General features: G+C 45.4%; 2 protein-coding genes across 2 annotated transcripts in view; one reads left to right on the top strand and one right to left on the bottom strand.

Moving 5' to 3' along the window:
- Positions 1–24,124, top strand: part of LOC126359655 (calpain-A) — a 573,819-nt gene that overhangs the window by 23,641 nt on the left and 526,054 nt on the right. The window contains exon 2 of the mRNA XM_050007648.1: positions 13,410–13,512. Coding sequence (XP_049863605.1) covers positions 13,410–13,512 — 103 coding nt within the window. The remainder of the gene's footprint in view (positions 1–13,409; positions 13,513–24,124) is intronic.
- LOC126359702 (transmembrane channel-like protein 7) overlaps positions 1–24,124 on the bottom strand; it is a 169,139-nt gene that overhangs the window by 135,097 nt on the left and 9,918 nt on the right. The gene's annotated exons all lie outside the window — the stretch shown is intronic.

The following is a 24,124-nucleotide window of genomic DNA, read 5'->3' as shown; positions in this document are numbered from 1 at the left end:
TCACAGTTCAACACATTTGACAGTTCTCGAGTACACTGACGTGGGTCGTTGAGGATTAATGCGTTTAAACGATCTTCATCAAATCCCGAAGGACTTCCTGAACGCGGAGATCTACTAATGACAAAACGACACTCTTTAAAACGAGAAAAGCATTTTCTTGCCGTGCGCTGTCCAGTGGCGTTACCTTACACAAGGCGCAAATGTTACTGGCTGCCCCGCCGCCGTCACCCCTCTGTTGAACTCAAACATAAGAATATGTCGTAAACGTTCTGATTTCTCCACTCAGCACGCCATTTTCTAGCTTCTACAGCTCCACTCACTGTCTCCAAAGACAAAATGACAATATGTAAACTCACATAACAGCAGTGAACTACAAGTAAAAAATGACAAGCGATAAATAAATCCGTAGCAATGGGAATAACAACATACAAAACAAAAATGCTTCGAACTTATGCACCAGCCTAATGATTACTTATCTCACATAAATACCTACCTGTAACTGTAGGTGAGGATATCAAATGGAGTTATCATACATGTCTAGTCGCTGGTAAAACAGGCGACAGGCTTTGGTTTGTTGGTAGGATACTGCTAAAATTCAATCAGAGTACAAAGGATATTGTTCAGAAAATTCTTTTGCTACTCATCCTAGAATACTGATAAAGTATGTGTGAGACCCGAACCAGATATGATAAAGAGGGCATTCTGAACGGATACAGTGAAGGCAACATTAATGGTGGCAGCTTTGTTTGACATGGAATAGAAAAGAAGGAGCAGAAACAATACTTGGCACAATAATGGGAAGCGTCCTTGATGTTTCTTGTTTTATGGGCATTGGACCGTGAACCGACGCATATTTCGTTGCCAAACGTTTCGTTCTCCCGTACTGGAGGCATCAATAGAGACTATAACTACTCAAATGGCAGTTGGAATCTCAAACAATCTCTGCAAGCCTAATGGTCATAGCATGAAAATCGCCACGGACGCAAGCAACGGCCGTGAAAGTGATCTTTGTACGAATATCGGAAACGTACCTTCTGTAATGCACTTGACTGAAGTTCGTAGAGTATGGATGTAGCTACAATATGAAGTGTACAATATTACGTGCAGAACACTTTTCATGAGCGTATGCCACATGAGAACATTCTTCTTCCTCTTCTTTCAGTAAATCTGTCTTCTGACGGGAATCAATTGAACGTCCTCCATACCTCTCTGTGAGTCAAACTTCTTCTTCTTTTTACTTTTGTTAGCAGGCCAAATCTTCTCATTTCTCGCCCTCTATTTCCTTTTACTTTTCCCTCCATGATTCTCTGAAGTAGGTAATTCCTATGTAATACATGTCCTATCCAAGATGTTTTCCTCCTCAGTACCGTGCTCTTGAAATTTATCTTCTCTCCTAACCTACATTAGTATTGCTATTATCACTGCTCAGCAGTTCAAAGCTGTGTAAGGTCTTTGCTACTGAATTAAGAAACTTGTGTGTTCCTAGAATGTTATGTCCAGTTCGTAATTTTCGCAATCGTAGGGCGACATTATCTAAAAATTTGATTCTGAGCCGTCCTGCTTGATTTTTTCTTCCTTCTCGGAATTCTTCCTCCAAAATCATAATGAATCTACCTTCCTGTGACCTCATTGCATGGTAAGTCCACAGAATCATTTCCCTTTTATGATTGGTTCACTGTCAAGTTCTTTGAATAGGTCGTATAGTTTTATGTTATTTCGAATTCGCTATTCTCCATTGACAAGATTATTCACTGCTCCATACATTCTTCATAGTTCACTGGTGTGCAAAAGTTAAGGACGAATATAACTTCCACATTATGTAACACTGCCAAGTAATATAGCTCGATGAAATTTGGTCCACGTATAGAAATAACTGCTAGACTACAGAACGTAAGGTAACTGAAAGAAATACTTAATGAGACGATTGATATGACACTTTTGTTCACAGACAGTATTTACATTGAAGTTGCTGCGATTTATGATGACCCCCTGGACATTACAGAAGGAAGAACACGCTTCTCAATAGGGCGTATAATCACCGCGGAGGATAACGCATGTTTTGAAACGTGCTCCCATGCTGACAAGTTTGGTAGGGGGTTCTAACGATATGGCGTTCCAGATATTCACCAGCGTGGCTGATTACTACTGGAAGGTCGTTGGTGAATATGAATGTGCTGTGTATCCCCAGTACATCCTACACGTGTTCTATGTGATCTGAGTCGGGGGAAGGAGCGGGCAGCCCATTCGCCGAATATCCTCTTCTTGCAAGTGCTCCTCCATCTGCACTCTTCAGTGCGGTCGCGCATTGTCATTCGTGAAAATAAAGTCAGGGCCGAAAGCCCTGTGTAAGGAGTACAATGTCGCAACGACGTTGACCGATAAGAGTACCGTGCTCAAAGACTTGAAGGTCAGTACGGTCGTGCAACATTATGGCTCCCCACATCTTCACAACTCGACCATCAAAAAGACCATATTCCACAGAGCTGGGCGTAGAGGTGGAAACATGTAATGCACCCAGCAACATTGTCGAACGTGATGCTTTTGATGGCCCAGGTGTTACGGTGTGGGGAGGCACAATATTGTGTCGGTGTAATGACCTCCAAATCTTTGAACACGGAACTCTTACCGGTCAACGTCGTTGCGACACTACTCCTTCCGCACGTGCGGCTTTTCGTAGGTGTATTCGGCCCTGACTTCACTTTTATAGAAGACAGTGCAGGTGGAGGAGCACTTGGAACAAGAGGATATGGAGAGCCTGCCCGTTCCCCCGACTCAGATCACACAGTACACGTATAGGATGAGTTGCGGAGACGTTTGTAGCACATCTCCGTCCACCAATTACCATCCATCAGGCGGAACGCCCTACCACGAGAAGTCCTTCCAAACTTGTCAGCATGGGAGCATGTTGCAGAGCATTGTCGTCATTGGTGATCACACACCCTGTTGAGAACCATGTCCAGGAGGCCACCATTAATCGTGGTCAGATCAGTGTAGTTATTGTCTTTGAATAAAAGTATCATTTCTTTTGGTCTCTTTGCGTATTTCTTTAATTTTACTTCGGTACTGTACTGTAACAGTTCTTTCTATGTATGGTACAAGTCTCATCGAGTTATTTTACTTGATAGTAACACATCGTGCGAAAATTACATTCGTCATTAAGTTTTGCATACCAGTGTATTGTCCAGTCTGCCAGTACTGGCAAATTAATCAGATCTTTTTATCATACAAATACGCTCCTCAGCTGCAGATGTTCACCTGCTCAAATATTTTGCGTTTTATCTGGGTTTTGGATCTAATTGTGATTTCGTAATTACTTTATTATCTGTACTGAAAAAGTGCCTCAGCTACTTAAATTCATTTACTTGTTAAAATGTCTCACTTAGGATTTTCAAGTTACACATGTACCGCATTGCGCTGCCACAGCTGTTTAATATTGTTAAAGTGACTATAAACCATCACCTCATTTACTGTCAAGAAATGCTTAAAGGTCCAAAACATTTTCTGTATCAGTGCTGCACTACTTCAGTGTACTTAAAGAGCGGCTTCATGAAACCACTGAAAGCTAACGCATGGACAAGTTTCGGTCAAGCAACCATCGTTAAGTCATTACATTCGGTTAGAGCAGCGGCCCGCGGGCCGCATGCCGCCAGAATCAAGTATTCTTGCGGCCCAAGGATCTGTGCCGTGTTTAGTAATAATATGACTCTGGCAAGTAACAAAAAAAATTGTTCAAATGGCTCTGAGCACTATGGGACTCAACTGCTGTGGTCATCAGTCCCCTAGAACTTAGAACTACTTAAACCTAACTAACCTAAGGACATCACACACATCCATACCCGAGGCAGGATTCGAACCTGCGACCGTAGCAGTCGCACGGTTCCGGACTGCGCGCCTAGAACCGCGAGCCCACCGCCGGCGGCGGCAAGTAACAGCCGAATCCAAAAACGTCAGCTATCGTTAATAGTGTAGTTTTCCTGCTCAGTAACAAATACAAATACTTACAGAGACAATAATATTTTGAGATGCATTTAATTTCAGTTGGCGTCGCTGAATTCAGTTACTTACATGAGGGATACTGGAGGACGTGGCGCGGACAGTACGGGGTTAGGTGAAGTGAGAGGGACAATGTTTTATTGTCTGACTTCCAATACTGAAAACTCACGGTCATGAGCGACTGGCACCGATCAGCTGGTATGGTATATATTTCAAAATGAAATAACATGGATTCGTGAATGCACGTTATAAAGACAAGCATTCAGATGTATAGGGTGATTCTGTGACGATGATTCAAACTCTCAGGAATGATGGAGAAGGGTACATGTATCAGTTTGAGGTAAGGAACGCTGGTCTGGGAACAGCAAAGTCGAAAGTTGTAAGCGGAAATCGCTTTGGTTCTTCTGACAGTCGAATGTATGCACTGTACCTGTACTGTTGCTGATAAGGTTTTAGGGAAAGGCAACTCTCAGAGGTACTTGTATGAACCAAAACAATAAAAAATTTTAGTAAACATGGGCTCTAAAATGTATACCTCAAGAGTTATGGGCAGTTCTTTAGTAGAAAGGATGCGTTTCACAGTAACGAAGGTGAGCAAGTGCTCACAGTTCTTACGGTGTTCATTATTGAGTCCATGTTTATTTTTCTTATTTTGAAAGTTTTCTTATTCTGAAAGTTGCCCATCCCTCAGTCTTAGCAACAACATTACCGGTACACTGTCAGACATATCAGAATTATTTTCGCTTATAACTTTCGAGTTGGTGGATTCCAGACCAGGATCCCTTGCTTCAGACATATACAGTCACGCTTCTCCAGCATCCCTGAAAATTTAGAACATCATCACGAAATCACCCTGTATTTGCAGCAAGGTGTATAAAGTCAAATTGAGTCTGTTGTAACACAACGTAATGACTAGATGAAAACTGACATTCAGAACATTTAGTAAACATTTGTGATAATGTCTCATATTGCATAAAGTATTCAGATATAATTACTGTTATTAATCAATTAGTCATTTCCTCAGACAATGCAACTCTTCGTCAGACCACTGCAGTGTCACAACTTTGGGGTCGCTAAGGGTGACCGGAATCTGAAACAAGTGTCGATTGGGGCTCATAACATACTAATTTATGTACCTGAGCAATTAATAATAAGGTTGGTACATATGTGGCCCGGGAAGCCGCCACACAATGTCAGTAGTGGCTCCTGAACAAAAAGTTTGACGACCACCGGGGTAGAGGAAGGTTCCATCGCGTCAAGTACAGAAATATTATCAGTTGCAGCATCTATCACTTATACATGCATCCGTTGTCGTATATGCTTTTCTGTTAGCCACTAAGTGCAAAAATTGAGAATTCGTTGTACTGTTCCGCATACTGTTTCACCAAAGTCGTCTCACCGCTAATGTAAGTCATGGCAGTGAAGTACGGACGTGCGAGTCGGTTATACGGAATCAGCGCAGATACGTGGGTCGATGTGGGGACGTGACAGAATGGCTGTCGTGTTTAGACGTGCCGAGGACCCCGCTGTGCCCAAAATTGGACGATTTTTCGGAGTGTCGACACTGGCTGCACACGCTTACCACTCACAGTGATTCGACACTGCGCAAAAACAGTCGTCGTAGGAAGACCTCAACGGACAAGGACCGGAGAGGAGAGCCACGTTTTGTCGACGACAGTCGCTTTCAAACGCGACAAGAATTGCTGCTGACAGTGAATGGAGATCCATCTCAGCCAGTTGCCGAATGATTGTTGCAAAGGGAAGTAAATACAATGGACGTTTCGACTCGGGTAAAGAGCTGGGCCAAACAACACAGTAGCTGACTGGAGGTGTGTAATGTACAGTACTGGCCATTAAAATTGCTACACCTAGAAGAAATGTAGATGATAAATATTTTATACTAGAACTGACATGTGACTACATTTTCACCCAATTTGGGTGCATAGATCCTGAGAAATGAGTACCCAGAACAACCAACTGTGGCCGTAATAACGGCCTAGATACGCCTGAGCATTAAGTCAAACAGAGCTTGGATGGCGTGTACAGGTACAGCTGCCCATGCAGCTTCAACACGATACCACAGTTCATCAAGAGTAGTGACTGGCATATTGTGACGAGCCAGTTGCTCGGCCACTATTGACCAGACGTTTTCAATTGGTGAGAGATATGGAGAATGTGCTGGCCAGGGCACCAGTCGAACATTTTCTGTATTCAGAAAGGCCCGTACAGGTCCGTACAGGACCTGATACATGCGGTCGTGCATTATCCTGCTGAAATGTAGGGTTTCGCTGGGATCGAATGAAGGGTAGAACCACGGGTCGTAACACATCTGAAATGTAACGTCCACTGTTCAAAGTGCCGTCAATGCGAACAAGAGGTGACCGAGACGTGTAAGCAATGGCACCCCATACCATCACGCCGGGTGATACGCCAGTATGGCGATGACGAATACACGCTTCCAATGTGCGTTTACCGCGATGTCGCCAAACACGGATGCGACCATCATGGTGCTGTAAACAGAACATGGATTCATCCGAAACAATGACGTTTTGCCATTCGTGCACCAAGGTTCGTCGCTGAGTACACCATCACAGGCGCTCCTGTCTGTGATGCAACATCAAGAGTAACCCAGCCTTGGTCTCCGAGCTGATAGTCCATGCTGCTGCAAACGTCGTCGAACTGTTCGTGCAGGTCGTTGTTGTCTTGTAAAGGTCCCCATCTGTTGACTCAGGAATCGAGACGTGGCTGCACGATCCGTTACAGCCATGTGGACAATATGCCTGTCATCTCGACTGCTAGTGATACGAGGCCGCTGGGATCCAGCACGGCGTTCCGTATTACCCTCCTGAATCCACCGATTCCATATTCTGCTAACGCCGGTCCATTGCTGTCGTGAAATCGGTTGGAAACTTTCCTCAAGTCAGCACGTTGTAGGTGTCGCCACCGCGCCAACCTTGTATGAATGCTCTGAAAAGCTAATCATTTCCATATCACAGCATCTTCTTCCTGACGGTCAAATTTCACGTCTGTAGCACGTCATCTTCGTGGTGTAGCAATTTTAATGGCCAGTAGTGTAGTCCGAGGAGTTGCCATTTAATGGTAACTGAAGAAAACTTCTCAAGTCAAGATATTTAAAAAAGCATTTTATTGGATGACCGGACAGAGCTATGCTGTCTAAATCGAATTTTAAGGTTTTGAATTTTTACAACATATTGTCCATCAGTATTACAAGTTGCTTCACACTGCATATGTGTACCCCACCATCACTAAGATACAGTACACATCAGCACGTCAAATGTAAAGGTATTACATACAAACATAAACATAACTACACTGCCGGAAAAAAATTATTACACACTTTTAGAGGTTTCCAGTTCACTCGAGATTTACTGTTGCAACACTACATATAGAATACATTTACAGATCAATAGCGCAACCGGTTCTGAGTTACCAGGTATCGACCCATGCTGAACCATCCATGTAGCCTCCACGGGAGGCAATGCCGTCGATGACTACGGCATCCAGACGATCGAGCAGGTAGCAAATACTGTTTTAGGATACGTTATGCCACCCTTGCTCGACCTGTTCATGTAGTTCAGCAAGAGTTGTTGGCTGACGAGTAGCACTAGTCACTTTTCGTCCCGTCATATCCCACACGTGCCCGATTGGGGACAAGTCCGGAGATCGTGCTTGCAAGGGAAGCTGCTGCACGTTTTGCAGAGCGCGATGAGTTTCACAGACAGTACGTGGGCCAGCACTATCTTTTTGGAACAACACATCACCTTCGTCTTGCAAGAACGGCAAAATAACGTGTCTAACAACATTCTGCAGGTACTTAGCGCTGTTTAACGTCCTCGCTAGAGACATCAAAGGTAAACGAGAGTTGTAGTTCACTGCACCACAGACGATAAGGCCCATTTGTCTTGGTCGAATGCGCTCTACGAGACAGCGCTCACCAGGTCTACGTCATACAGGTAAACGACCATCACTTGCGTGTAAGCAGAACCTGCTTTGATCGCTGAAGTCTACGGCGCGTCATTTCATCTTCCACGTAATCCTGTGACGGCACCACTCGAGCCGCGTACAACGAATGCTGTGGCGTGAGTGGAAGACGGGCGGGAGGTGTGCGTGCCCGTAGTCCCACTGCTAATAAGCGGGTCGTAACAGTTCCTGTTGACACGTATGAGCTCACAGGCCCTCTTATCTGTGATGTGCTAACTGTATGATGTGCCACGGCTGCCCTTACAGTACGACGATCCTAGCGGGCATCTGTGTTGCCTGGACGTCAAAACCTCGTCTACGAGTGTGAGAATGTTCACGTGACGGCTGATACCAGCGTCGTTGCACGGCTGACGCAGCATATCCAACTTGTGTGGCAATTCTCCGAAAGGGCCATCCCGCCACTCGGAAGCCTGCAACTTGACCGCTTTCAGACTCGCTCAGTTGGCTGTAGGAAGCAAGAGTGCGTCTCTGTGGCACGGTTGATGGCTTGCTTCCATGCTTGCACTGCACTGAGCCTTCTGACTGTAAGCCTTTCCCATTAAAGGGTAGACAAGATGGCCCACTGGTAGCTGTGCCACTGCGCTATGTGTTGGAAGGAGACACTGAAATTACACTCCTGGAAATTGAAAGAAGAACACCGTGAATTCATTGTCCCAGGAAGGGGAAACTTTATTGACACATTCCTGGGGTCAGATACATCACATGATCACACTGACAGAACCACAGGCACATAGACACAGGCAACAGAGCATGCACAATGTCGGCACTAGTACAGTGTATATCCACCTTTCGCAGCAATGCTGGCTGCTATTCTCCCATGGAGACGATCGTAGAGATGCTGGATGTAGTCCTGTGGAACGGCTTGCCATGCCATTTCCACCTTGCGCCTCAGTTGGACTAGCGTTCGTGCTGGACCTGCAGACCTCGTGAGACGACGCTTCATCCAGTCCCAAACATGCTCAATGGGGGACAGATCCGGAGATCTTGCTGGCCAGGGTAGTTGACTTAACCTTCTAGAGCACGTTGGGTGGCACGGGATACATGCGGACGTGCATTGTCCTGTTGGAACAGCAAGTTCCCTTGCCGGTCTAGGAATGGATGTACCGTGCACTATTCAGTGTCCCCTCGACGATCACCAGAGGTGTACGGCCAATGTAGGAGATCGCTCCCCACACCATGATGCCGGGTGTTGGCCCTGTGTGCCTCGGTCGTTTGGAGTCCTGATTGTGGCGCTCACCTGAACGGCGCCAAACACGCATACGACCATCATTGGCACCAAGGCAGAAGCGACTCTCATCGCTGAAGACGACACGTCTCCATTCGTCCCTCCATTCACGCCTGTCGCGACACCACTGGAGGCGGGCTGCACGATGTTGGGGCGTGAGCGGAAGACGGCCTAACGGTGTGCGGGACCGTAGCCCATCTTCATGGAGATTGTTGCGAATGGTCCTCGCCGATACCCCAGGAGCAACAGTGTCCCTAATTTGCTGGGAAGTGGCGGTGCGGTCCCCTACGGCACTGCGTAGGATCCTACGGTCTTGGCGTGCATCCGTGCGTCGCTGCGGTCCGGTCCCCGGTCGACGGGCACGTGCACCTTCCGCCGACCACTGGCGACAACATCGATGTACTGTGGAGACCTCACGCCCCACGTGTTGAGCAATTCGGCGGTACGTCCACCCGGCCTCCCGCATGCCCAATATACGCCCTCGCTCAAAGTCCGTCAACTGCACATACGGTTCACGTCCATGCTGTCGCGGCATGCTACCAGTGTTAAAGACTGCGATGGAGCTCCGTATGCCACGGCAAACTGGCTGACACTGACGGCGGCGGTGCACAAATGCTGCGCAGCTAGCGCCATTCGACGGCCAACACCGCGGTTCTTAGTGTGTCCGCTGTGCCGTGCGTGTGATCATTGCTTGTACAGCCCCCTCGCAGTGTCCGGAGCAAGTATGGTGGGTCTGACACACCGGTGTCAATGTGTTCTTTTTTCCATTTCCAGGAGTGTATTATCGGTATATCTACTACCCCATGCCTTCATCTGATCAAAATCGACGCCGTCTTTCCACGTGTACTATTCTTTTCTGACAGTGTATACTGCACCGATTGCAAGTGTTCAAGTTCACTGCCAGCTTGTAGTAAACATGAACACTTGCAATCGGCGCAGTATAGCTATAATTTCGTTGTACATGATACTTTTACATTTGACATCTTCATGGTAGTGGAATGTACACATGCATTGTGAAGCTACTTGTAACTCCCCATCTGCTCCTATTCCTCGAACATATCCCCTTACTCTACACCTCCCGCCGCCTTGATCCCCTCACCCCCTGGTTACTCCTCTCCTCTCCAACCCCCACCCTCTGCCACGCTTTCACTGTTGTGTCCCCCCTACCCTCCATCTCTACACCCTTCGTCTCCTTTCCCAATGTGGCTTCTTTCAACTCTCCCTCCCAGATGATGCCCTCTCTCCCTCCATTTATCCCTCCTATCAACTGTGATCCTCACCCCCTCCTTTCTTTGTCCTTTTACCAGGCTCCCTCTTCCCCTCCCCCCTCCATTCTGTTTTTTCCCACCTACCCTGTCTCTGTCTTCCTTCTCTCCCCTGAGTCCTTTTGCGGTTTCCTTCTTCTGCCTTTCCCCATTCCCTCTGCCCCCTTCTGAGTCCTCTGCCTTCGTTTTCCCCCCCTTCCCCCCGCCTTTCGTTTTTTCCTCTCCTTCCCCCTTTTTCCTTCCCCCTCCCCTGTCCATGTCCCCCCTCCCATCTGCCCTTGCCTGTGGAGTGTCATCTCCGTGCTGACCTTTTAGTGCAGTGTGTCTAGTGATTGTAAAGTGTTGTGCGTCTTTCCGAAGTGTTGCGAACGGACATCATGCTGTCGCAGGGTGTGGTTTCTTTTCATATGTCTCTTTCTAACAGAATCCAGACTGTCACTGTGTTTTTTAATTGTCTGTCTACTTTTTCCCTGTCTGCTTTTTTTGTATTTTATTATCATCGCTCATCATCAGTTTTATGTTTTAACTTTCCACAATTTTCTGCCTAGTTACATTTTACATCACCGTTTTCTTGTCTGTTTTTATTGTTTTCTTGTCTTCTTATGTTCAAAAAAATCTGTAGGCTGAAGAGCGGCGTACTAAGCTGCTGCCAGCCCGCCCTCTTTGGGGGAATCAAAATCCAATAAAGGAAAAAAAATTACTTGTAACATGGATGGATGATATGTTCCAAAAATTCAAAAGCATAAGATCTGATGACGATAGCGTAGCTCCGTCGAAACTGGTCATCCAGTAAATTGCTTTTTTGGCGATCTGGGCTTGTGAAGTTTCTTTGAGTTACCATCACTGCAGATCGCCCCCAGACAGACCGTGTCAGGCATAAGTCGCCATCTCACATCGTTTTAAATGACGTAACGACCCAATGAGACGCATGCGGATGCTATAGCTCAGGCCGGAGATCGTTCTGACATGTTATGTGGTATCTTTCGTACCAAGACTTTGGTCCACTTATTCGGGTTACCGTGGAGAAGAATCAGGTTCGTATATCACTATTTTCGGTGAGCAAGCGTTGCCTTTTCTTCTACATCTTCATGATAAGTATGCTGTTCACCCTCTGTCTTCAAAGATGAAAACCGCAACATTCACAGGTCTCTACATATGTGATGTTGTTCAACTATGGACTTCGCTACGGTATTCTACGATGTCGAAGGTCGGCGAGCAGGTGCTGAAGCAAATATGCTATTTGATCGAAGGTTTCCAATTTTTGCCGATTTCTGCCGACTGAAGAGTGGTGTGAGATATTATAGTGGAGGATATATGTAATTTACTTGTCCTCCAGCCACTAATTCGTGACGGTGGCATCACACATATCTCTTTGGGATTATAAGTAAATTTGGCAGATTAATGTTCTTAACTGTGCTGTGGAGAAACAAAGATTTAGTGGCTTATAGCGTGAATTTACGTTCGCTGTTCGCTGAGGCAGGCCTGAGAAGGTACAGTGACGGACCTGAGTGGTCGCAGTGCAATGAATGTGGGACATCTCAAGTTTTCCCCTTCTGGGCCGCTGGTTTGCAGAAATGTTTCAGCTGCACGCTGCCCGGTTTCCGGTGTCCGTGAGGCGGCGCGGTCTTGAAAGACAGCTGGGCCACTTCAAGTCCCCTGAACATTTTTGGTACAACGAATTTGCATTTCTTGTCGGCGACTGCAAATACGCGACGCCGATATTGTGCCGTGTTCAGTGTGGGAAAATTCCAGAACCTAACTGTCCAGATGGTGTCAGCCAGTCAAAAGAGTCGTCGGCATAGGCGCTGTAGCGTAAATGTCTGAACCAATGATTGACTACACAGCACATACAGTGTACCAACCTCCTGTAAGCGAGAGTGTAGAAGCTTTGGCATACTTTCCCTGCGTTTCAGAGTTTAGGTAGGAGATCTTGGTTGTCACTATGGCGAAAGTTGTAAATCCTCCACCAAGCTGTAGTTCTCTGGGAGGAGAAAGGAACGTTAATCAGTCGTTGAGTCAGGGCGGTAACGCGGTCGAGCACAGCCTGGTGCAGTTTCGCTGAATCGATCAAGTGTCGATTTTTAACACTAGCGCTGCTTTTGCTGTGTCGGCTGGTACAGTAAGCTGTATTAGTAAAGAAAAGGAATCAAGAATAAACCTCCTGTGGCAGCGAAGTTGTTGGGAATTGTTAGTAGTTGTGGTTACAGGCAGCATGAACAAATGCGTGGTCTTCCGTTTGTCATGAAGCGCACTTATCGAGCATCCGGTGTCTCAAGACCGCTGGAAGTACGGCTTTTTATGTGTAGATTATTTTTGCGATTGTAGCGCGAATGCAACGCTGACACACGCTAAAGTATTTAAACTTACGTTTCTTTTCTGACCACTGTGCTAAACTTTTAACCCTCGTACTCTAGTTCCTGAATCAAATCTCACTGGAGAGACGTTTTCGATGTGCATGTCAGTCCTGCCCATTCGAAACTGTCGTTCGTATGTGCGTTTGCATTTCTTGTCGGCGACTGCAAATACGCGATTCCGATATTGTGCCGTGTTCAGTGTGAGAAAATTCCAGAAGAAATTGCAGGAAGGTAGTTTTACGGGGAGAGGGGCGAGGCGCAGCTTTGGCAGGCCTGTCAAAGGCGTAGGACTACCTCGCCATCGCTCTGGTAGCTCTACGCGCTATGGGATCTGACAGTGAGTGGCTTCAGTGGTTTTTCTTGCCTAAATCAGGCCATTATCAAGAGCAGAGGCGTTGTCACATTGTATTAACACGATGTCTTCAGTTGGGGTGACTCATTTTTTCCGGTGTGCTTATTTCGAAAAAAAAAAAAAAAAAAAGTGTGAGGTGATGGTGGACAGAAAGCTGCGCCAGCTCTTTAAGTGGTGTAATGGTACAGGTGTGACGTGTGTGTGTGCGTGTGCCACAGGGAGGACATCCGCGGGCGCTACCACCTGCTGAATCGCGTCCTGCACGGCTGGCCGGGCCGCACCCAGCCCTCCTACTACCACCCGGCGCTCTCCATCTTCAGGGTGAGTACTGTGCCCCACCGACGCTTACTCTTCACCGTTTCCATCTTACTTTTCATTCATTCGTATTCGCTTACAAGGAACTCTGCGAGGGCATGGTCGCAAAAGCCCATGGACATTCACGGTCTCACATACTGTCTACCGTGCAACCACCATATTGGCTGCTAATGGCAACAGGGGGCGGGACTGGAGGTATCCAGTGGTGAGCACAGCACGAGGCTACGGAGCGTAACCGAACTGCTTAGTCGACCCGTAATTCACAACAGTGCTACTGTGCTAATGTTAATAATACAAAGCAGAGCAATGGCAACGATAAATAAGCAAACATTGCATTGTATCTGCAATAACTGTTGCCGAAGTTTACATTTCGTCAGAAATGAAGACAAAGAATTTCGCAGAGTGAGAAAGAAGTGGCACATGAAATATTAGTGTTTTTGCAAGATGAGTGAGGAGAATATGTGGTGTCGTATACGTTCGACTGTGCGGACAACGTACATGCGGAGTATAATGACGATACGTGCTTAACAAGTGAAAGCGATATTGTAACAAGTGTCGAGCCTCGTAGTTCATCCTTGTCGGACAATGAGCTACAAACCCCATCTCTAGTTAAACGTAGTAAAGGACCATCGTTGTCCAAGCAGCGGGTACTTGAAATAATTACGTACGCGGAAGATCATCTGCAGCATAATAAAAAAAAACAATTATGGATAATTTTCGAATAATTCAGAACAATGTGACCATGTAGTGCACAAGAAAAACTACGGACATTACAGGGAGAACAAGGCACTCTTTTTGCAAAAAATGGTGTTTGCAGGCTTCAAGGATGCTCGATACAATTTGCAGGATGTGCATGACAGTGACCTACTACGAAAGCACACCAAATTGCGCGCGACATAGATTACATTGATTTCGGGGGAAGCAGTGGATGGCTGCATAACTTCAAATAGTGCCACAGAATTGAAAGGCGTAAGATAACGAAATTTCAGACAAAGAGCCAACTTGACGATGTACAGCAAACTGCGAAATCCGCCCGAAAATCTGTAGACGAAGTAAATAAACCTGTACCATTGTTCAGTAACCGACCAGTCGGGATTTGAAGAGGAAATGTGTATGAAAGGAACTCTGGAAATTACAGGTACCAAGAGAATTGTATCAAGATCAACTAAAATCAATGCCTTAACGCATTCGTTTGCAATTACGCCGACTGTTAATCTGGATGCTAAATTGGCTAGAAAGTTATTAATTCTACTGCGAGAAATTCGAGATGCTCTACACCCTACAATTCGATCTTGCATGGGCAGTAGGGAATATTTACGCCACAGTAAACAAGACTGGAAAAATGGGCGTAAGGGAACTGCAACTATGGTATGAGCACTGCTTTTGACCAACAACTGGTCAAAATAACTTGCTTTTGCTTGGTTCCTAGTCCGCGTAGTAAAATCACACTCCTCTAGAGCAAACTATTCTTCCTGGAAAGTGTGGACGTTGCAGTTCATACCACCTGGAACGACTAGACTAATTCAGCCTCTAGGTCTTTGTTTTTTCCGTGACTATAAAACCTATTATCCCACAGTCTGCAGCTACACCTTAAAGGGTATCCAGTTTCACAATAAGCTCTACGACAGATGGTTTCGCATTCGGTTGCAATTCACCACATTCCATCACTTCTCATCACCCCGTTACACCAATACCGTTCTATATGCATTTTTTAGAGTGGATGCCTAGCCGAACGTTCTGCACGGTTTGTAACTACAGAGGAGTTCGTCTTGGCGTGAACCTTCATCTTCATGGCGTGAACCTTTGTGATCACTGTGGCGTGCCATTTTTCAAATGGCGTTGATAGTGCAAGTTAATGACTTGTTTAGAAAAATGTTCAAATGTGTGTGAAATCTTATGGGACTTAACTGCTAAGTTCATCAGCCCCTAAGGTTACACACTACTTAACCTAAATTATCGTAAGGACAAACACACACACCCATACCCGAGGGAGGACTCGTACCTCCGCCGGGATCAGCTGCACAGTCCATGACTGCAGCGCCCTAGACCGCTCGGCTAATGCCACGCGGCGTATGTTTCGGACATTTCTTGGTTGTCGATGATGTCCATTTTGGGAAGTGTAATACGTAAGTCCCACAGAAGGTTGATCTTTGCACCTCCCGCACATTCATTCTCTGTCGCCCTCCTGATGCACATGGTGACTCATTAGCAGCTAATATTTTCCCTGTTACAATTGTTAACGCAGCACTTCCAAATGAGCCTGACTAAAGATTGAACTTGCGACCTCGCACTCAAAGAGTTCCCCGTTAGTGTCGAATGTGTTCGTCGCCTGTTTAGTAGTCCTCAAGTGCGCCCACACGATGGCTTTGTGTCTGCTCAACGCGGCTCGTGCGCTCTACAGTTCCAACAGTGTACGCACGCATGCACAACCGAAATGGAGTGTTACGCCATAGCACATTGCAAGTCGGGTTTGATGCGACTCTCTTGCGCAGTTTGGCAGACCACATGCAGCTGGTGCTCATGTGTGTTTCGTTGCGTATGTGTTGTTGTTATGCTTTAAGGTGATGTACATGCAATTATGCTGTTTACTCCAAAAAAAGCACGCTGCAATTTATAATTACAGGCAAAGGTAAGTATTGTTTTTCCTTATCATCTGCGTTAACTTCCGTTTTTCTACATTTAGGCAAGCTACTATTTGTCACACCAAATGGAAGTTCTGTCCAAGACATCCTGTATCACCCTACAGTCAGTCAACGACGACTCTTTCCCGATCAATACAGCATCACCAGCAAATAGTCGCAGACTGCTGTTCGCCCTCTACTTGATGATGATATTTGGTTTGTGGGGCGCTCAATTGTGCAGTTATCAACGCCCGTACAAATTCCCAATATTCCCACTGTCCAGTTTCACCAAGTTCGCGAATGATGATGACACGATAAGGACAACTCTAAAACCCAGTCGCCTGGCGGAGAAAATCCCCGACCCGGACGGGAATCGAACACGGGAGCACTTGTTTCAGAGGCAGCAACGCTAGCAAGTGGACCACGAGTTGCGAACTTCATTCTACTCCTCAGATCACTTACATGTATAGTGAACAACAGCGGTCCTATCACACTTCCCTGGTATATTTTTGAAAATACACTTTGTCTCTGATGAATACTCACCGTCCGGAGCAAGGTACTGGGTTCTACTACTTAAGAAGTTTTCGACGCAATCACACATCTGAGAACCTATTCCGTAAGCTCGAACTTCGTCAACAGTAGGAAGTGAGACAATGTGTCAACTGCGTTCTGGAAAACTAGGAATATGGAATCTGCGTGTTGTCCATCAATGATTCGCAGGAAAAGGGCTAGCTGTTTCGTACGAACAATGCTTTCTAAATCCCTTCTTGGTTATGAAAGAAGTTTTTCTGTCTCAAGGAATTTATTATATTCGAAATCAAAATATGAACAACAGTTCTACAGCAAACCGGCGTTTCTCGCGTGTAGTGCCTCTGTTACTCAGATATTGTTTTACCCATAGTCGTGTTTTTTTTACTGTCGCCTTTCAGTGCAATTAACACAGTACAAATTGCCGAGAAAAGAAGTGGATGCAAAGGAGACTGCTTGAACAATGAGGACATGAGAGCACGCATTTGTACAGTATGTTCCTTAGACTGATTTTTGTTCCCATGAGTCTCCGCTTGCCCATGAGGAAAGCGGCTTCCACCGCTCCCTCCCTCCCCCCCCCCCCTCCTCCCACACACACACACACACACACACACAAGGCGCTACTACCTGCTTCGCCTATTTACAGGAATTATCCGATAGCCTACCGTCTTTCAGAAAAGGTGATCCAGCGAGAAGGTGATTTATATTAGAGTGAGCGGAATAGCTATGCACAAACGTATTTGGTGTCTGGCTGCAGTAAAAACGATTTAATTTACTTTTTTGACGGTAGCTGAGAGCTCCTCTAAATGAAAAGTTGAAATGTGGCAGCCTTGTTTATCTTACATCAGCACATGAACTTCGTGTAACGGAACTCAGACCGACGCCTTGGAATAAAATTTAAAAGTAATTGGTGGCTGTTTGTAAGAAAAGTTTCTCAACAAATATTAGCAAACGTTATATTACAAAATTTTCTTCTTCTAACGCCTAGCTAATGCCGCCATTCAATGCAAAAGATGTTTTTATTTCAATACTTCGTTGTTAAAAACTTAACTGCATTCAGCACACATCGATACAGTCATACCATCGCGTACAGCCATTTGTCGAAAGCCGAGTTTCATATCTTCAAGAGCTTATGAAATTATGTGACCATGTTGCACTACCTGCTAGAAAATTCTTGTATGAAGTGGTACTAATTTCCCTTCAAACTATATTTATTGTGTGTTACACCTTTGAATACCCGTGTGCACAATCGTCAGTTATTCTTATGACTGCATGCCTCATTTTTTTCTGCGTCATCTACACTACTGGCAATTAAAATTGCTACACCAACAAGAAATGCAGATGATAAATGGGTATTCATTGAACAAATATGTTACACTAGAAGTGATATGTGATTACATTTTCACGCAATTTCGGTGCATAGATACTGAGAAATCAGTACCCAGAACAACCACCTCTGGCCGTAATAACGGCCTTGATACGCTTGGGCATTGAGTCAAACAGAGCTTGGATGGTGTGTTCAGGTACAGCTGCCAATGCAGCTTCAACACGATACCACAGTTCATCAAGAGTAGTGACTGGCGTTTTGTGACGAGCCAGTTGCTCGGCCACCATTGACCAGACGTTTTCAATTGGTGAGAGATCTGGAGAATGTGCTGGCCAGGGCAATAGGCGAACATTTTCTGTATCCAGAAAGGCCCGTACACGACCTGCAACATGCGGTCGTGCATTATCCTGCTGAAATGTAGGGTTTCGCAGAGATCGAATGAAAGGTAGGGCCACGGGTCGTAACACATCTGAAATGTAACGTCCACTGTTCAAAGTGCCGTCAATGAGAACAAAAGGTGACGGAGACGCGTAACCAGTGGTACCCCATACCATCACGCCGTGATACGCCGGTATGGCGATGACGAATGCACGCTTCTAATGTGCGTTCACCGCGATGTCTCCAAACACGGATGCGACCATCATGATGCTGTAAACAGAACTTGGATTCATCCGAAAAAATGACGTTTTGCCATTCGTGCACCCAAGTTCGTCGTTTAGTACACCATCGCAGGCACTCCTGTCTGTGATGCAACGTCAAGGGTAACCGCAGCCATGGTCACCGAGCTGATAGTCCATGCTGCTGCAAACGTCGTCGAACTGTTCGTCCAGATAGTGGTTGTCTCTGTTAACTCAGGGATCGAGACGTGGCTGCTCGATCCGTTACAGGCATGTGGATAAGATGCCTGTCATCTCGACTGCTAGTGATACGAGGCCATTGGGGTCCAGCACGGCGTAACGTATTACCTTCCTGAACCCACCGATTCAATATTCTGCTAACAGTCATTGGATATCGACCAACGCGAGCAGCAATGTCGCGATTCGATAAACGGCAATCGCGATAGGCTACAATCCGACCTTTATCAAAGTCGGAAACGTGATAGTGCGCATTCCTTCTCGTTACACGAGGCATCACAAAACGTTTCACCAGGCAACGCCGGTCAACTGCTGTTTGTGTATGAGAAATCGGTTGGAAACTCTCTTCATATCAGCACGTTGTAGGTATCGTCACCGGCGCTAACGTTGTGTGAATGCCCAGAAAAGCTAATCATTTGCATATCACAGCATCTTCTTCCTGTCGATTAAATTTCGCGTCTGTAGCACGTCATCTTCGTGGTGTAGAAATTTTAATTGCCAGTAGTGTAATATCCGTAATGTACGCTCCGTTATCTTTGCTTCTCTTAGCCTAGGCACTACGTATTGTGAGAATTAATTTTTTTCCTAGCAATGAATTCCTTCTTTCTCAGTGAAGAGTTGCCAAATTATTTTAGCAACCCTCATCTGGCCTCACACACTGTTATGTGTGTAACGGAAACTTCGCTACTATCGGCGTACAGAATGTTTGCTCTGCAACCGATTGCTGTGCCATGCTCTTCTTAATTCGTGGAACAGAAGTATTAGAAAGTTGCATGGCGGCACTCAGTTCTCCTGCCCGTTGAGACCGAGACTCACTCTTACTTCCTCATGTGGTTCTCCAGTTCATAGTTGGACTTAAAAATAAAAATAAATCTCTGGAGCGGCGAGAGATTAATCACGGTACCTCCATGTAGCAGTAAGGCACGGTGAATTCTCAGTGATGCAGCCAGACTCACGAGTCTAGAGTCCTAGGTATTGGTGGTACGTTAAATTGCAACCTTCCTTCCCTCTGCGTTTGACTGAGGGAAGAGAGAGGCGTTCAGAGTAGTCCATGAAGTTGTGCAAAGCCACTGTTCCAGGGCGGTGTGGTGGATAGCGCAACTGCCTAGTGGGCGGGAGACATGGGTTCGATTCCTGGCCTTGGTTTAAATTCTCATTTGTCGCTTCAGTCTGCATGATTACACCATAGATATCTGAGAGTTGGAAATGCCTCTGGAACCATGTAGTTTCATTTGATTAAAGCACCTATGTAGGTGTGCTAGGGTATTCCGTTAAGTTGTGCAAAGCTACTGTGGCAGTATGGTGTATCTGCCTAGTGAGCAGCAGACCACAGTTCGAATCCCGGCCTTGGTACAAAGTTTCATTTGTGGCTTCAGTCTGCATATATCTATCACTTAAAATAAACGATAGACTTTTTTGCTCTTCAAATTAGATACCTTATGACAAATTAGGAAATGGTCATTACTTCGTTGTCTGACATTAAGTGCACTCTCTGTCAGTATCTGAGAGAATGTGGCAATGATGAAAAGGGAACATTTTCCTTATTTTGTAAGTCCAGTGTTTGCTTCTAGACTGGAGCGGTGCACCATAAGGGCGTCCTGGAAGCCAAACAAGGATTCAAGGTCCATTCGACGCGGGGGTCATTAAAAGCGTTAGAAACAAAACACAGCACTGAATAATTTAACAGGATCGCGAAGACTAAACAATAAATCGCACAGGAAAACTACACAAGATAGCGGTAGAGGCAAGTCTCCATATACGAGAAATCGCACTACGTGGAAAATTTGCACGAGGACAGCAGAAAAGTTCCACTAAAGATTGAGTATTGGACGGTTTCACCGGCATCCTTTTCCACAGGCCTCGGACGGATTATACTGACGTCAGGGTTGGACAGCATCGCAAAGCTAGAAAGTTTCATGAAAGTTCAAATGCACTCAGAATCACACTGAAACGGTAAAAAAAGTTATATCGTGCTAAGCGAAATTGTGACAATACAAGACAGTTTACCGGAAGCACACGTGCATCAAAGATCAGAAATGCCGAGGCCAGTACAAAGTTGTAGAAACTCGAAAACAGGAGCGGAAAAGGTTTAGGAAAATCCGTGGTGTCACGTAAGAAAATAGATATCACCACCAAAGTTCACATTTATTGAATGACAACAATAGATTCACCGAAGGACTGCTCAACGTTATTAACTCAAAGAAAATCAAAATTAGCTTCTTAGAAGAAACTAAGGAAAACTTACAAGTCGTTAACATCATAGCAGAAAAAATAAGAAATCATGTAGCCTTTGGAACAATAGTAACAAAACTTAGTTTCGCGGAGGAACCTGAACAGACGTCTGGCAACAAACAGATGAACGAAAGAAAAAGACACAATGAAATCACTGAGAGATTCTGGAAGGATAAGAAGGTAGAAACCATCACACCAACTTCCAGGTTTAAACGAGCTTCGTATGTGGGCAAAACGAAGTAAGAAGAAGAATTTGTCAAGGTTTGGTTTGGAAGCGGACCGTTTTCAGTTTAATGGAACCATCCCAATCCCGCAAAAGCATACTGCATGTCTGTATGCTCGCACGGAGATTTGGACACCGCTCTCGCTGAATGCAAGTTAATTGGTTGAACCATTATGGCACATCGGTGCCGGCCTGCTTCGGTAACGACGGAAACGGTATACAGCGCATTATGGGTGTGGTTTTACGGTCTTTTCCTCTAATACCTATATTAAAGTTCGGCAGACACCTGGCGATAAGGATGATGGGACCCAATAAATTGTGATAAACAAGGGGGGGAGGGGGGGGGGGGGGGAGAACCAGGGGAAAAATCCTGAAACAAAAGCGGACGTGAAATATGCGGAGAAACTTCAAGCATTTAGGAGGCAGAAGCCCAGAGAAGTATCGGTTGGGGTAACAATGTATTTGCAACCAATACTTCAAATGAAGAACCTTTCAGTCGGATAGGCCAAGTTGTGAGTAAAGCAAGTGGTAGACTTCGGTTTAATGGAACAATAACAGGGAAGTGCAATCAGTCTACAAAGGAGATTGCTTACAAATCACTAGTGCGGCCCATTCTAGAATATTTCTGATGTGTGTGTGTGGGGACCTTGCCAAATAGAACTAGCAGAGGATATTGAACATATACAGAAAAGCGCAGCACGAATGGTCGCAGGTTTGTTTGACCCGTGGGAGAGGGTTACAGATATAGTGAAGAAGCTTAACTAGCAGACTCTTGAACATAGACGTAAATTATCACAAGACAGTTGCAATTCGTAACGCCTGCTTCGTTCTCCGCCACCATCTATCATCATGGGTACAGCTTGTTCTTTCATTCTTTGTTATCTATGATGTATTTTATATAGTACTACTATTTTCAGATATCCCTCTACATCCATTCTATGTTAATATTTCAGTATGAGGTCTGAAGTTGGTCAGCAACTGACCGAAACCGGTAACCACAAAAATTAAGGTTTCTTGCAGTCGAGACTGTTTATGCTCATTTTAAAGAACTAAGAAAAGCCGCTGTTCTCCACGAAATTACTGTCACGAGAAAGTCTACTAACGAAGTTTGAAGAACTGGCTTCAAATGATGACTCTAGGAATATACTACAGTCCCCTACGCATTGCTCACACAGGGACCGCGAGGACAAGATTAGAATAATTACAGCATGTAGAGGCGTACCAACAATCATTTTCCCGCGCTCCATACATGAACGGGATGGAAAGAAACTCTAATAACTGAGTTTGCAGAGTATAGATGTACATGTATAGGTAGAACTCGTTCTACAAACGACATACAGGGTAACAATTATTGAACTATATGAACTATATGAAAAAACGTAAACTAGTTACAAACCACGGCAAGCACACACATTATTTAACATGTAAACCTCCATACAGATATTTGGATTAGGTTATGACATCTTCGATATGCCTGCCATCAATTGCGATGATGTGGCGCAAACGAATAACGAAATTCTGCATGACCCGACGAAGTGCCGGAACATCGATGCTGTCAATGACCACCTGAATGGCTGTTTTCAGCTCAACAATGGTTTTGGGGTTATTGCTGTACACCTTGTCTTTCATTTAAACCCACAAAAAGAAGTAGCAGGTGTTCAGATCCGGAGAATATGGTAGCCAATCGAGGCCCATGCCAGTGGCCTCCGGGTACCCCAGAGCCAGAATGCGGTCCCTCAAGTGCTCCTCCAGGACATCAAAATCTCTTCTGCTCCGTCTTTCAAGATCACATCTTGTCGAAATCAGGGTCACTTTAGATAATGGTGATGAAATCATCTTCCAAAAGCTTCACGTACTGCTCAGTAGTCACCATACCATCAAGGAATATCGCACCGATTATTCCGTGACTGGACATTGCACACCACAAAGTCACCCATGGAGGGTGAAGAGACTTCTCGTTCGCGAAATGCGTATTCTCGGTCCCCCAAACGCGCCAATTTTGCTTATTGACCAACCCATCCAGATGAAAGTGGGCTTCGTCGCTAAACCAAATACGTAAGCACATACCAGTTCCCACCTTGCCCCGCGACCAACCGTGCAGTTTTAATGTTCTAACGCAAACCGTTCAGAAGTTAGGTTTCAAAAATGGTTCAAATGGCTCTGAGCACTACGGAACGTAACATCTGAGGTCATCAGTCCCCTAGAACTTAGAACTACTTAAACCTAACTAACCTAAGGACATCACACACAACCATGCCCGAGGTAGGATTCGAACCTGCGACCGTAGCAGCAGCGCGGTTCCGGACAGAAGCGCCTAGAACCGCTCAGCCACAGCGGCCAGCATGAAGATTTTATTCCATACAGTTTCATGATTGTCACCCTGTAAGATCTCCCGGTTGTAGCCAGCTATTTGACTCGTATGGACACTGTTGGCGAAGGAACGTGGATGGCGTCCGTCATGCCTTTTTTAGCTGTCACAGTTGTAAAGCAGTTATGAGCTGTCAAAGAGGCTATCTTTTAAAGAAATCATCTGCTGACGATACTGACAGCGCAATTATCTGTTCAGTTTGCTGTAAGTACAATAACAGAAACGACTTCTACTTAGGGAATAGTGTGCCGTGTTAAAAAAGGGTTGCCCTTTCTGTGGCAGCTTGTACAGTTTACACTGGGCCATAGCTCGGGAATTATTCACCAAAGATCACATATATTGCAGTCTATCTCTATACACACACTTCAGTTAAAAATATTCACAGGTAAGCATGCTCGTCTTTTATTGGATCTGAGTACTGCGCAAGATAATTGGGTTAATGATGCAACAACAATTTAGGACGTC

The sequence above is a fragment of the Schistocerca gregaria genome, chromosome 1, assembly GCF_023897955.1.
Source record: "Schistocerca gregaria isolate iqSchGreg1 chromosome 1, iqSchGreg1.2, whole genome shotgun sequence".
Classification (NCBI taxonomy): domain Eukaryota; kingdom Metazoa; phylum Arthropoda; class Insecta; order Orthoptera; family Acrididae; genus Schistocerca; species Schistocerca gregaria.
The sequence above is the reverse complement of the archived record's forward strand: the minus strand, read 5'-3'. Positions and strand labels throughout refer to the sequence as shown.